This window comes from Drosophila mojavensis, unplaced genomic scaffold (assembly GCF_018153725.1).
Source record: "Drosophila mojavensis isolate 15081-1352.22 unplaced genomic scaffold, ASM1815372v1 contig_151, whole genome shotgun sequence".
Taxonomy (NCBI): domain Eukaryota; kingdom Metazoa; phylum Arthropoda; class Insecta; order Diptera; family Drosophilidae; genus Drosophila; species Drosophila mojavensis.
In genome coordinates, this window is record NW_025318684.1 from 865952 (window position 1) to 880746 (window position 14795).

General features: G+C 41.9%; 1 protein-coding gene and 1 long non-coding RNA gene across 7 annotated transcripts in view; both read right to left on the reverse strand.

The window, feature by feature from the left end:
* Nucleotides 1-14190, reverse strand: part of LOC6585803 (uncharacterized protein DDB_G0283357) — a 30780-nt gene extending 16590 nt beyond the window's left edge. The window contains exons 1-4 of one of the 6 annotated variants that reach the window (XM_032732962.2): nt 13963-14190; nt 9516-10016; nt 8062-8223; nt 7132-7170 (exon numbers count right to left, since the gene is read on the reverse strand). In XM_032732962.2, the coding sequence (XP_032588853.1) occupies nt 7132-7170; nt 8062-8223; nt 9516-10005 (691 nt within the window). In that variant the 5' untranslated portion in view covers nt 10006-10016; nt 13963-14190. Of the gene's footprint in view, nt 1-2653; nt 3546-7131; nt 7171-8061; nt 8224-9515; nt 10017-13782 lie in introns of those variants that run through there. The other 5 variants (XM_044007068.1, XM_032732963.2, XM_032732964.2 and 2 more) reach the window with 5 other exon arrangements.
* Nucleotides 4652-7022, reverse strand: LOC116804606. Its single transcript, XR_004364607.2, has 3 exons — nt 6843-7022; nt 6665-6785; nt 4652-6558 (listed from the first exon to the last, which is right to left on the reverse strand). It is a non-coding gene; the product is annotated as an uncharacterized LOC116804606 (long non-coding RNA).
* Nucleotides 14191-14795: the final 605 nt, after the last annotated feature.

Here is a 14795-nt window from a genome sequence, read left to right on the forward strand (position 1 = left end):
ATGCATTATCCCTAAAAGTTCTTTAATTTCGGAGCTGTCTTTGCATTGTCATTTAGAACTTTTTTAGAAGGCTTGATACCAATGACAGTTTTTGGTCATGTTCTCATTTAAAAAAATTATGCATGCGAGTGCATATTCAGTATTACTATCAACAAAATTGCCGCGTCCTAGAAGATCTAATCTTTCCCAGCGGACCCGGAATGCGATTTGACAACGGAATGCCGCGAGTCAATTATCTGACGAAGACCGAGAAATCGCCGGAGGAGAGCGCCACGTTAGTATGGAGCAAAGAAGGGCCTTAATTCGCGCTTCTCGAACACAAGAGCAAAGAGAGGCAGATTAGAAACGAGAATTCGTCGAGCTTTTCGTACAAACGAACAGAGGAATAATCTTCGAAGTGCAGGAAGAAATGGTTCAAGTATTGATTTGAATCGAGCAGCGTTTCTATATGATTGCACCATCGACCTCACCTTGCATCGTTTAGTTTGCATTGGTGCATTGAAGTTTGCTGGTGAAATGCCCGGTTTGTGCCGCCTTAGTGGTAAAGTGGCATTGCCATTAGTGGTTCCGCCACCAGAGCCATTGCGTTCCCCACTAGAATCACGGCATTTTCTAGCGAGCACTCAAAAATACAATGCCTTATTGAAGAACACGGATACAATTCGACATTTAAGGTGATTTACGTTAAAAATTTTATTTTCTATGATTGTAAAAAAAAACTTGCAATGTAGTTTGTTAGATTTCTGTAAAAAATCTAGCTATAACTATGGCTTTGAATGTACAGATTCAAGGCCAGGTTTGCCATCGAATTGGATCATTGCAACCTATTGAAGATGCACAGCTCAAATTCTTGCAGATATACTTCATGGGCAATATGGAAGAAGAACTTGACCGGCGTCAAGAGATCAACACAGCTACGAAAAGAGCAATTCTCTAAGATTTGCAGCAAATGCTTCATGAACATCATGCATTGGTCAGGCTGTTCAGGTGAGGAAACTACCGAGAGGGTTAGCTCGATGAATTATTGCGCATATCGTTTGATGATCCGCGAAAATTCTGACAATTATTTGAAAGGTAACACGACATTCTTTGACTGTTAGGCAATACGAAGCTCGCCGGGTCACCTAGTATATATGTATATATATGTATAAGTTATATTACTTCAGGGCAGACTTCAGGGCAGATAAGACAAACTTTGTAATTATGAAATTTAGAATGATTGATGCAGATGCAGGTAGGATGAGGATGTCTCTTACTCGGGCCCGGCCCATCATCAAATCAGGGTATAATGGTTTTGATAAAAGTATGTAACAGGCAGAAAGAGGCGTGGCAGACCCCACAAAGTATATATATTCTTGATCAGGGCGATGAGCTGAGTTGATTTAGCCCTGTCCGTCTGTCCGTCCGTCCGTATGTATGAACGCGTCGATCTCAGAAGAAATACAGTTGAAATATGGGCGGAATGTGTCAAAAGCATTCATTTTCTCGGTCTTTCGATTGTGGCGGATAATTGGCGAAAAGCTTAAGCTACTTGTTGAGAATTCTCCGCGACAGCCCTGTTGCTTTATGGACGAGTTAAGGACTCAGAGCAGAGCTAGAGAGATATAGAGATCTGCTTAGAGTTTTGCTAAGAAGAAACTAAAGAGAAAAGCTTGACACATTCCTGGACTTCTGGAGCCGCCAAGCGAAAAAGTGGAACAGTTCAGCAGGTCGATATCTATACATATATCTACATATGTATATCTGCCTGGAGTAGTTCACGCTCTGCAACGACTTATTCGAGATCAAGAGAATCAAGCAAGCAGGAGTCGTAATTCCATTTAGAGGACACCGCACGAGTCCATGAAGGACAAAAGGATCTTTGAGTGCCTGACAGACTGCCAAAAGGCAAATGCCAAACTGCAAACTGCAAACTGCAAACGGCAAATAGCAAACAGTAAACAGTAAATAATAAATGGTAAATGGTAAATGGTAAACGGTAAATGCGATTGTCATTTAATGAACTATTGACTATCAATGGGTCTCACAACTAAATAGATATTGTTTACCTAACAAAGGAGGACCCTAGAGGGAAACAAAGTCATGTTAGTGAAACCGACCCTCGTCTCCCCACATTGTATAACTATTGTACTACTATTATACATATATATGTATATATATTCTATTGTCTTTTATTTGCGTCAGTTTGTCCCTTTCGATCCCATTCAATTTTCGGGCGACGAGGAATTCGTATTATTATTCTTCAGCTCCATCTGCACGTAAGTCAATTGGAATACGACGTCTGTCTATGAAATCCTGCCCAGATGAAGACAAGTTTGGGATATCACGATACCTTTCGGCATCTATTCCAGTCCGTCGCTGTGGATACGAAACTGTTATCTCTTATTGAGTCATATAGAAGGAATGAAGAGTTCAAAGCGTTATAAACGCATATATTTTGACGTCGGAAAGCGAAGGGTATTCGATATTGGATATATGCATCGGACTGGCTGGCATACGTATTGACCCACTGAAAATGTATTACCTAGATCTAAGCTTGAGTCAAAGAGCTCTGACTTTCGACTTCCACAGAGAGTCGGGGGTGGCAGGCAGATAAGAGCTTGTGAATATGTACGTATATATAGATAGGTTTTAATTTTCGTAATTTATATACATGTGTAGTATTCCATCATGTTTTGATTGTAGCGATACGCTGTAGAGAGATCCATGTTCGGCTGTGGCGAGTGCTATCGATGACTAGTTGGGCCTCGAATATAATAGTGCTGATGTGTCGAAGGACTCTCAGTTCTATTTCTGATGCATGTGGGCAGGAATTACACTAATGCACGACACTGATGAGATAACTTTTGGGTATGCCCGCGCGCGAGATGCCCAATAATGAGCCGGCAAGGGCGACGAAACGACACCGATAACGATAACGATAACGATAGCGATAGCGATAACGATAACGATAATGTGCATTCACATCCTCCGATTTTCACGATCCGCTACTCCGGTGGCGTGGCGTGGCGTTGCTGCTGTATTTGTATCTAATTTTGTGCCTGGCATTCAAAGAAAAGCGAGCCCCGAGCCAATTTCCTTCTTTACAGTTCTATTCTTTTTTGTGTACTCTAAATTTTTTCGTCGTCGTCGTTTGCTGTTGTTTTACTTATTATAAATTTTGCGACTATTTTTTTCTTTCTTTTTGTGTTTTGTTTTTAGTGCCGTGAAATATTTCAAGCCATTTTTTCCGGACTGTTTGCGTTCAGTAGCTGAGATCCTGCGCACGTTTTGTTTCTTATCTGTGTGCTTCTGTGCGTGTGAGTTGTGTGCGTGTGTATGTGTCTGTGAGAGTGCGACTGTGTGCGAGTGTTCTGTGCGTCTGCGACTGCAGCGCGTGTTTGTGTGTGCACTGCGTGCTGAGCGTGTCCTTGGTCCTTGTTTCGCCACCGCACTCGCCCAACCACATCGGCATGCGCATACTTCACGACTGCCCGACTCCGACTGCAGCGAACCAATGAAGACGAACCAACAGCCGAGAGACACAACCAGAGCGAAGCGTCATTCGCTTCCTATTCTACAACTCGGCTCTGCATACTGGATTATGTTACAATTGCTTTTGCTTCTGCTGCTGTGGCTGCGACAGCGACTGCGACTGCGGCTACTGCTGTTACACTCATTAACGGCAGTGGGGGTGGGGGTGGGGTTAGGTGGGCTGCTACAAAAGTTGTGGTGGGCAGTTGGCTTCGCCTTCTTCTGGATTGGCGCTAAATGCTTAAGCCCACGACTTATGGTCAGACACCGTCTCTCGAAGTGCGGGGGTGCGGGTGTGGGAGTGTCTGTGCCTGGGTGTGTCTGTGTATGCTATAGCAAAATACTATCTTTGTAATTTAGCGCTTCGCTATGTCTCCCATTTATCCCGAAACCTGGATAGAGAACTGGACATGCGTTAGCTCATTTGTTAAATTATATCTTTTGATACAAGCGGAGCCTGTGCATTTAATAATATACGTGAAGTTCCATAAAAGTGGACTTCAATCGATATCAGATTTCGACATGGACGCTAAAATTTAATTTTGATGCCCTTTATCTGTTATATGAATACTTTGCCCCGACATCAGAGCAATACTTGTATACAGAGCGAGGTTTACTGTTACTGGCACGCAGTCAGAAATGACAGCCCACGCAAACACACCACACCACACCACACCACACCACACCACACCAGACCAGACCACGCCACACACCACATCAGCCAGAGTGAGCAAGAGTTAGTGAGAGAGAGAGGAGAATGCACCAAACATGAAGTCGATGCCCGCCAATCAGCACTAAGACCAAGATGTGCCTAGCACCAATCACAGCGAACAGTTGACGTTTCTCGCTTCTACCACTTAAGCACTTGCCGCTCTCTGTGTTTGTTGTATTTCTTTATCTTTCCATCTCGCTTGCGCATCCAACGTTCACGCTTTCTTGTGATTGCTTGTTTCTGTTTTCGTTTCTGTTTTCGTTTCTGTTTCTGTTTCTGTTTCTGTACGTGTGCGTGCGTGTGCTTTGTGATTGTGTGTGCTGGGGGGCTACGCGCTATACTAGAAATGATTGCCTTTTCGTATTCTATGAGCACGTATGATGATGACATCAAGTTGTCACATAAAGACAAAGTAATTATGAGGGCGACAAATATATTAACAAATGGCTTTCTCCCACATTCATTCATAGCTATATCGACACATACATATGTATGTATATACATTTGTGCCAGTCGGATCATTCTAGTGATACTGATGTATATATCATATATACACATATCCGTTCTCGCATTGTTCAGTTCTCTGTTTATACATAGCCGTATCACGAGACTAGCATCTGTGCCTATCGAAGGCGCGCTAGCACATTTGGTTCAAGATTATATTCCGCGTTCGACAGATGAATAGGAGATTATTTAATACATATTGCAATGTACGAATAAATGTGTAAATGATCTCTAGCTCGACATGCAATTTGGAATCCCTCGTTGCACACTATTACGAAACTCCCCCAGGGGTCTGACAAATCGGAAAAACCTCTATCTCCTATTCCAGAAAGGCGATTTACACATCCACACGGGCCACACATTGACAATCAACCGGGAATCTTCCATGGTGTTCGAATCACACATTCAACCAGTTTCAAGCGGAATTTGATGACCTTTCAAACTAGAGACTTTCCAATCCGAATGAAAAAGCCTGAGTGGGGATATGTTCTCCATGGCTCTAGCTTAACTCTGCCGCCTGGCAGTGTGATGGAATCGCTAATAACCTGACCAGATGTTACCTCGCTTCGAATTCCCAATTGTGTGTTCAAATGTTATGAGATACACCGCAGTCGACCTTGTTGCTTCCCCCAATCTGTGCTCATTTTGTTTTGACAAATCACTTTCAACTTATGTTTTGACTTTCGAGCAACATCGCTGGGGATTTGTTTTAATTATTATGGCTCTTTGCATTTGCCTTTACCCCCACTTCTACCTCCACCTCTACCTTTGCATTGCTTCTGCCATCGGTTTTGCCCCCTCTCTTCGCCTTGGCGCTGCCTTCTGCTTTTGCTTTTACAATTAAAGTCGAGTGACGTTTCGCACTGGGACTTATGCATCTATCCAAATCAAAACTGCAATTACAATAACATAACCTAATGTACATAATTTGCATAATTCGAAATCCGAATACATAGGAATATATATATACATACGTCTATGTGTGTCTTCATATATGGAGCAGGCCTTGAGCCCGCTTTTTGGGGCGCACTGCGTCAGGTCTTTGATTGGGATTTAAGTTTGGATTTGGATTTGGGTAACTATACGATGAAAGCTGATAATGTCTATTGAGATCACGTTGAGATAATTCAGCAGTCGACAATGACCGACTAACAGATACCCTGAACAGCGCTTCATTGTGATGAACCATCGCAAAGTGAATTAAACTCTTCTGTCTCACGCTTGCGTCCATGCGAACGGACGGACGGAGAGACGAACAGACGGGCGAACTGATGAGAATGTTGCCAACTCCAATTAATTAAGTAGCGAACACTGATCTACATGGTTTGAGAGACATCACTTAACTGGACTGAAGCTCAATAGGGTTTCGTATTATTCACATCTTTCCCATTGGCAATGAGCTCAGGCGGAAGAAATACGCGTTAAATAGGAGTAGAATTCGATCCATTCCCATGTTGATTTCTTTCGAATAGGAAGGAAACCGGATTTGGGATCTTGCGGCTTTTTAACTTGAGCAAACGCGGCAGAGAGTCAAAAGTAATGTGGGATAAGAGAAGACTGAGGAGTGGAGAGGAAAGATGGAAGAGGGAAGAGGGAAGAGGGAAGGGGGAAGGGGGAAGTGTTTTGCACTCGTGCGGTTATTAGCTTTGCCTTATTGCCAACAGTAGAATGTGTTTATTTGTTCTGTGTTCTCCTTATTCTTGCACTCCTCTCCGCTCCTCTGCCGAAGCACGAAGTCCAAAATTGTAATGCATACTCATGGAGCTGAGAGTAGGCCGCTGGTCTCTAGCCAGAGCTCTGGCCATGGTTGCTTGATAGCCATGTGAAGGCTAACAAAAATATTGCCCGCAACCCACAACCGGCGGATGCACAGATACAGATACAGATTCAGATACAGATACAGATACAGATACAGATACAGATACAGATACACACCTGTAGAGCTGCAGGTGTACATTCACTTATCCAATACCAACGCAGAGGATTAAAGAGAAAAGTGCATTTCGATTCGGAATGAAAACCTGACAATCCCAGCGATCTAGAGTTGAAACTGAAACTAAAAACGCATTTGTGGTCGAGCTCTGCGTTTTTTTCAATTAAACACGTAAGTTACCTGAGACATTTTGCGCCTGACCACAAATGCGATTAGCCCATTCCCGCGCCTCACTTCACCACACTTCAACTCAGCTCAGCCCAGCTGCGTCAATCAGATGCGGACGCCAGGGAAGCTTTCGAATGTCCAGTTAGTTTTGATTATTTGTCACGAGAGATAATCGATAGCCTACTTAAATGTGCCTGGGAATCTTGTCGACATTTACATGCCGGCTGCACTTGTATCTGTCCGTCAGCCACTGAGTATTAGGTGTCAAGCTCACCTGCGAACCTAATACACCCTTACTTACCATCGCCTGAAATGCTGCCTTGCGAGCTGTGCGAATCTTCTGAAATGCAAAGAGGAAGAATAAGAGATGAATCACAAATATATTATTATGTGGATTTTTATTACATATACATATATATTACTATATATAAAATACGTTGCTCAAATCCAAATTGTGAATGATTCTTTCAAATATAATATTAATATTAAAATATTTAAAAAACAAGTAAGAGCGTTGCAGTCTGGCATTACCGACTGCGGAATACTCATTCACATCCCATCAGCAATCAATCAGAAAATGCGTTTTTTTTTTTGCCGATTTGCCACGCCCCTACTCGGCGTAGACCCGGTACCCTCGGTACCCTAACTGAAAAATGTTAATGCTTACGTTACAAAAATGTGAAAATTACAGAGTATTTTTCGATATGCCATGCCCCTAAAGTGGCGTAATTTTTGGGTCATCGATAGAGGAGGCTACCAGTAACTCAACTATTCAAATCTGATGCTTCTAACTATTATACTTTAGGAGATATAAACTTTTCTGGTTTGCCACGCCCTTGTGGGCGGACATATATTCGTCGAAGCTTTTTGAACTAGGGTGGTCAGCCCGAGTATATAAATAAATTGGAGGTCTCTAGCATTAGTAGTGTCCAAAATATAGCTGAATTAAAAAAAAACACTATATCCTCAGGTCCGATTTGCCACGCCCCTAATGAGCGTAGACATATAATTTTTTCATTAATCATAACATTAGCCTACGCGTGATTTCATACCGGCGTTTCAAGAAAACCATTATACCCTGATTTCCCATTTTCAATGGGTTCAGGGTATAAAAATACGACAATTACAGGGTATTTTTCAGTGCTCTAGTTTTAAAACTGTAGAAGATACATACACATACACAAATATGTACGTGTAAATATAATTCACATTTAGTCAGTATAGCTATTACCTGCATTATTTTGAGCATCATTCATGGCTGATATCCATTCGACATTTCCCTGTGAGTGAGCCAGAAAACTGCTTCCAGATAGAGTCGGGGGAGATTCCTGCACGGCGGCAGGCGTGGACAGTCCTCTCACCAAGCCATTCGAGTATTCGTCATACTTTTGCACTGCAATGGCATAGTGATACATTGGGATGGTAAAATCAGATAGGTGTATTCTCGGCGGGTGGGCGTGCCGGACTAGGAGATACCCTGGCACTCTGGCTCTGCTATTTCGACTTTTGATAACTCGATATCGATTTCAATCGGAAACTGTCGTCTATCGTGGTCGACTATATCGACTTCTTAGGGGAGGGGGAAGGTTATCTGTTAGGTCTGAGGGTATCTTCTTCTTCTAGTCAATCCACAGCGCATTCCAGTTGCAATTTTATTGCGCAATCCGTGACTAAACTTTTTTTGTTTTGTTTTGTTCCTTTCTTTTTTGGTTTTTATACCCTGAACCCATTTTTTTTTTTTTTTTTTTTTTTTTTTTTTCATTTAATTCGTAAATGAAAACTCAGCAGGAGAACAATGTCTTTACGGGAGCATGTGCTCTACTCTTTTCGACCAGAACACTTGCCTTTCGGGCGAGTGACTCTCCTCCCAGTACCCCTGTCCTAGTTACAGGCTTAGGCTATTGTTCTTGAGCAATATTTGTGCTCGAATTCCTTCAGTGCCCCTATACATTCCTCCTCCTTTCGGCTGAGGCTCCTAAATAGACCCCAATGCTAGCTTTTTTGTATACACTCGCTCAGCTCAGGGCGGGTATATACGGACTACCTGCCTGGAAACTTGGGACTCGGAACACAAGGGACTGGCGGACGGCTTTCATTTGTTTGAGACTTTAAGTAAATAAAAGTCTGTTTCAACGTGGATCTGGGCCCAAGCAGTCGATAGTACCCGACATGAGCTTCTCTTACCTTTGCCGTGGAGTTTTGAGTTTTGAAAAGAAACTTTGATATGTAAATGTAATCTTTTGTTTGGCTGGAATCGAATCGTTTAGTATAATCACACACTCCTAGAGAGAGATTGAGTGATAGAGAGAGAGAGAGATAGAGAGAGAGAGAGAGAGAGAGAGAAGCACATTGACCTATTGCAATCTATTGCCAATAATGTTGCTGTTGTTGATTCTCATAAAATGATTCATTTTGAAATCAGTTTAAATTTCATAAACGAATTTTTTCAGTTCTGCTCTCTGATCTACAAATTTCCTCCACTATTTCTCATTTCCCAGGCCCTTATCATTTACCTTCCCTTCTCTCTCATTCGTGTATCATTTCGTAAATATGCGTAAGTATGTGTGCATGCTTATGTGTGTGTGTGCGTAATGTGTGTTGCTTGACAGGGTATGTGCTAGCCGAGCTTGCGTCCAGCCGCACACTCCCCAATTCGCACCCTCCGCTTACCCCACCTCAACTTACCCTTGGACTTGTCATCCAATTGCGCTGAGGTATATATTTGCTGATGCTGATGCTGATGCTGATTCTGATTCTGATTCTGATTCTGATGTACTGTGCCGTGCTGCTCGCCAGGCGCAGAGCTTTGGAGTGAGTGCAAAGTTGATGACGCGCTGCTCATCTGCTGTGGTAGATGATGTTGCTGCTGCTGCTGTTGCTGCTGTTGCTGCTGCTGCTGCTGTTGCTGCTGCTGTTGCTGCTGCTGCTGCTGCTGCTGCTGCTGTTGGCTGCTGCACAGCGACAGGGGCTGAGCTTGTGATTGGGATTGGATAATATGGTGTTGGTGCGTATGCTGATGCTGAGGCTGCGTCTGATGCTGATGTGGATGCAGATGTGGATGCAGGTGCGGATGCGGAACTGAATGCGGATGCGAAAGCTGATGTACTTGGATCGGCGAGAGTGCCGCTAGCCCATGGCTAAGATGTGGCGACGTCTGCATTTCCATTATACGCATATCATGAATACCTGAAAGAGCGAACGAAGAAACGTTTGGGCATCAGTAACTCAGCTTCTTGAGCTTAGTCTCTTCTTGATCTGCACAGGCCTAGCCGAAAAACAGCTGAATGAACACCACTGGCTTCTGCTATGCTGGCACCTGTGGAGTGTTGCATATCTCAGGATCTCCTAAATGGTGCGCTGCGGCCAAAGGCTAGACCAGCTTGTAGATATATGGGTTCACAGAGACCGCTGTTCTATATATACATACACATAGATTTATATATTTGTATATATACATATATATTTTCATAATTATAGATAACTAGACAAAACTGTGCTCTACTTAGAGCTCCGGTCGTCCAGGCAGCTGATGATGGAGATGCTTAGAACAGTTCAATGACCATGATCAGCAGCCACAAACAAAAAACGAGCTGCTACCAGGCATGAGCAACGGACAAGCAGACGGACCGGCGGGGACGGCGAACAGAACAAGATTGTAGTAAGCAGCGAAAGAATGGCGAAACGAGAAAGAATGTGAAGTCTGGCGCTTCCGAGTGCTCTGGGTGGGGTGCACGGCTGGCTGATACCTTGAGCTGCGGCTGACTTCAGCCCAGATCTATTCGAAAGCCCCATCTAAGATTGCCAAAAATGTATAGCTGGGCGTAGATACCTTTTTTTTGGTCAGAACGAGCTAACTGCAAAATTTGGATGATTACGGTCTAAAAATGTTAAAATTACAGGGAGAGAGGAGGTTACTAGTAGCTCAACTATCCAAATTTGAAGCTTCTAGGTATTATACTTAAGGAGATATAAACATATATCCCTCAAAGCTTTTTGGTCTTGGGTGGTCAGCCCGAGTAAATATACCAAAATTGAGAAGAAAGAACCATAACATTAGCCTACGTGCGAAATTTCAGCATTCTAGCTTTAAAGCTCGAGGAGATACAGTTTTATCCAATTTGCCACGCCTCTAATGGGCGTAGATATATCCGCCGTAGCTAGAAATCTTGGGTGCTCGATGCGGATTTCACAAAACCAATATACTAATTCGCTTTCGTGAGTGAGTATAATAATTCACGTTCGTGAATGAGTATAACAAGTAAGAAAGCACTAGTCGAGACTGCTCGACTACGAAATCCCCTGAACCCTTCGATGAATTGATATTTCTTCAATAATTCTTCGCGTTTTTCTACTTACACAAGAACCACACACACAGACAAACATACATACAAATACATATGCATAAGTCTACATTTAAAGTTTGGAGACTCTAGCTCTAAAACTTTAAGTCTTTAGCTCTTATATCTTCTGAGATCGACGCGTTAATACATACTTCAATTGACACAGTGAAGTTATCAATTGAACGATGCTAATACACCCGCTTGAATCGAATGTGAACGAACATCAACACGCGGCAATCAGTAGCGCGGGCCGAGCGTACGTTTCAGTGGCAGCCAAGAGCAGTTATTGCTTATAGTTACCATAAAAGTTACCATAAAAGAAAGTTAAGCGAGGCAAGCGACGAGGATGCTCCAGCATCATATTAATGATCAATCGATCGTAATGATAATATGATGATTGCAGCTAAGCTAAGCTATCTATATCTATATCTATATCTATATCTATATCTATATCTATATCTATATCTATATCTATATCTATAACTATATCTATATCTATATCTATATCTATATCTATATCTATATCTATATCTATATCTATATCTATATCTATATCTATATCTATATCTATATCTATATCTATATCTATATCTATATCTATATCTATATCTATATCTATATCTATATCTATATCTATATCTATATCTATATCTATATCTATATCTATATCTATATCTATATCTATATCTATATCTATATCTATATCTATATCTATATCTATATCTATATCTATATCTATATCTATATCTATATCTATATCTATATCTATATCTATATCTATATCTATATCTATATCTATATCTATATCTATATCTATATCTATATCTATATCTATATCTATATCTATATCTATATCTATATCTATATCTATATCTATATCTATATCTATATCTATATCTATATCTATATCTATATCTATATCTATATCTATATCTATATCTATATCTATATCTATATCTATATCTATCTCTCTCTCTCTCTCTCTCTCTCTCTCTCTCACTCTTACCCTCTCTCTGTCTACCTCACTGTGGGGGATGCAACAATGTAAAGCCATAATAAAAATTGTCGCGCTCATTTCAGAGCAGCCGTTCTCCTATATTTCCCGCTTCGTTCTTTGGTACGAGCACGAGCTGTGCAAGTGCCTTCGGTATAAGCGCGCGCGGTCGCTGGTTTTATTCACTGCTCACCTGTTGTTTGTTAATTGACCTTTTTAGGACTCGTCCTCTTCTAGAGCCAAGTGCATGTGCATGTTACATTCCTCTTTAGTGTTTGGTGTCCGGTGATTAGGGTTCGTCGGTCGGGGGTCGGGGCTCGGGGCTCGGGGCTCCGTATCAGTCTGTCTATGTAGTTAAATATATTTCTATCGCCTTCCCATATACTGAGTGGTCGGAAACATCTGTTGACCATGAGCTAAAAAATAGTGTTGCCCTGCATAATTTAATATCCATCTGCCAACTTCCTCATCATCCTCTATTTCTTTGTTTTCCGAATTAGTTTCTTCTAACTATATTCTTGGTTGAACTTCAAGACGAGATATCTATGTGTGTATACAAGTAGTTGAGCAATTTAACCGTGAACCATACAGAGCACGACACTGCCGGCTCTGCCTAAAGGTGGCGGGAAAATTTAAAAACAAAAAATACAACACAAACAAAACAACAAACAAAGCTAACAAGCTCCCAGCTCAAGACTTTTTACATAGTTCAAGTACAAATGAAGGACTGCTTCTTCCGAAAGAAACTGCAATTCACGACTAGAAAATACCGTTCTTTATGAACTACACATATCGGACCGCCAAATCCTTCTGCATTTACTTGAGCTTTATTAACTAAGATACGTACAACTCCAGATGCAATAAATAGGATAGCCAGAGATAGAGCTCTATTTGATAGCACTGAAATTCCCTAAGAAGCTCACGGCTCGATCCCTCTCTTTATCTCTCTCTCTCTCTCTCTCGTTCTCTCAGTCGCTCGGTGTGGCTGTTTTACTCAGACTCGCTTAGATCACATTTTGGCCGCGTAATACATTCAGTTGTTGAAAATAAAAGTGGGAAAATAGAAACGTTTTTTCACACGAGTCGCGGCGCATAATGGCGGCGACACTGAAGATGACGACGACCTAGCGCAACACGAGGCATACACACATCCACATACATATATATATGTATATACATCATATACAAGCTTCACTAAGAAACGGGAAAACAAGCTCAAGGTCAGTAGCGTGGGTAAATTTTGCAGATAGCTCGGCGTCATGTTAATACAAAGACACCTACAGCACTTGATGGGTATGTATGCATGTATAGAACAGTTGAGGTCATTAGGCAGAAGAAGCAGCATTAGGCAGGAAGAAAGGCACAGCTTAAGAGCGGTTTTACTTTTGGATACTGCGAATCACTTCCGAAATTTTCAACACTTTTCATTTCATTTCATAAGAGGAATCTGTAAGTGCTGCGTGTAAAGATAATAGCTAGTCGGACTTGCCGACTTGAGCCACCTAAATTCTTCAATTTTCGATATATTAAATACACTTTGTACACAAGCACTTTACTTTTGCAATCAAAATGCTTCTGACTAATTTTATGGCAATTCAGCTAACATTAGCAACTGTACCTGTTTCTTGATCTGCATATATCTAAATCGAATAGTATGTTCACATTTACACCCACATACAATATCTATCATTAAATGCAGGTCGGACCAAAATTTGTACCAAAAATTGATCATCAAAGATTTCACTTTATAGTTTTGATTCACTGAAACAAATCAGAAGCACGCAACTCAATCACTTACTGTTTTCAATTCATTTTAGTTCAACTGAAGTTGGGTTTTAATTCAAATTATTCACTGTTCGGTAGCCAATCTGACTCTTATATTCGCATTCTGAACGAGAGAGTACTCGCAGTAGAAGAAGAAGAAGAAGAAAAGTGGTGTTTGTTTCACTTAATATTTGCAACCAGCGGCGATCGCGCCTTCTTTCCGCCAGGTGGATCGTAGACCGCGCTTAAAGAGTTCTTAGGTGAAACTGTTTGGCTGTTGAATGTGAATGGTCGGCGGAAGCAAGTCGAAGCCGCGCTCTTCACTAGCTACTCTCGACGTGAACATACATATAAACTGACTTACGCGCGTGTGTGCGTGCGACATGCACTAGTGTATGTGCGCGAAAACTAGCCTGTTGAGTGAGAACTGCTTCGGCACTCTCCATATATACAAGTGCATATCGGTGAGCATGTATTAGTGCATAGGCATTCGTCTGTCGTGTACGAGTGTGTATTCTGAGCTGCTCTCTCAAAACCAGGCTTGAGCGCAAGAGACGACGGCTTGTGGGGCTTTACGGTTGGTCGGCTTCGTTTTCACTCAAGCGGGCCGGCGACTAATCGGGAACGTTTGCCGTTGCTTTACCTGCTGCGCGAGCGATTTTGTTGTTGCTGTCGCAGTCGCAGTCGCAGTCGCTGTAGCTGTAGCTGTTTTTGTTGTTTTGTTTACTATTTTATTGTGCTTACACGATCAACAGAGGCGCGATTTCCGAGCTTGTACACGTACATACACATTTATAAATGCGTGTTTCGTGTGTGTGTATGTGTGTATGTGTATATATCTGTGTGTAGGGAGCTTAGAGAAATGCG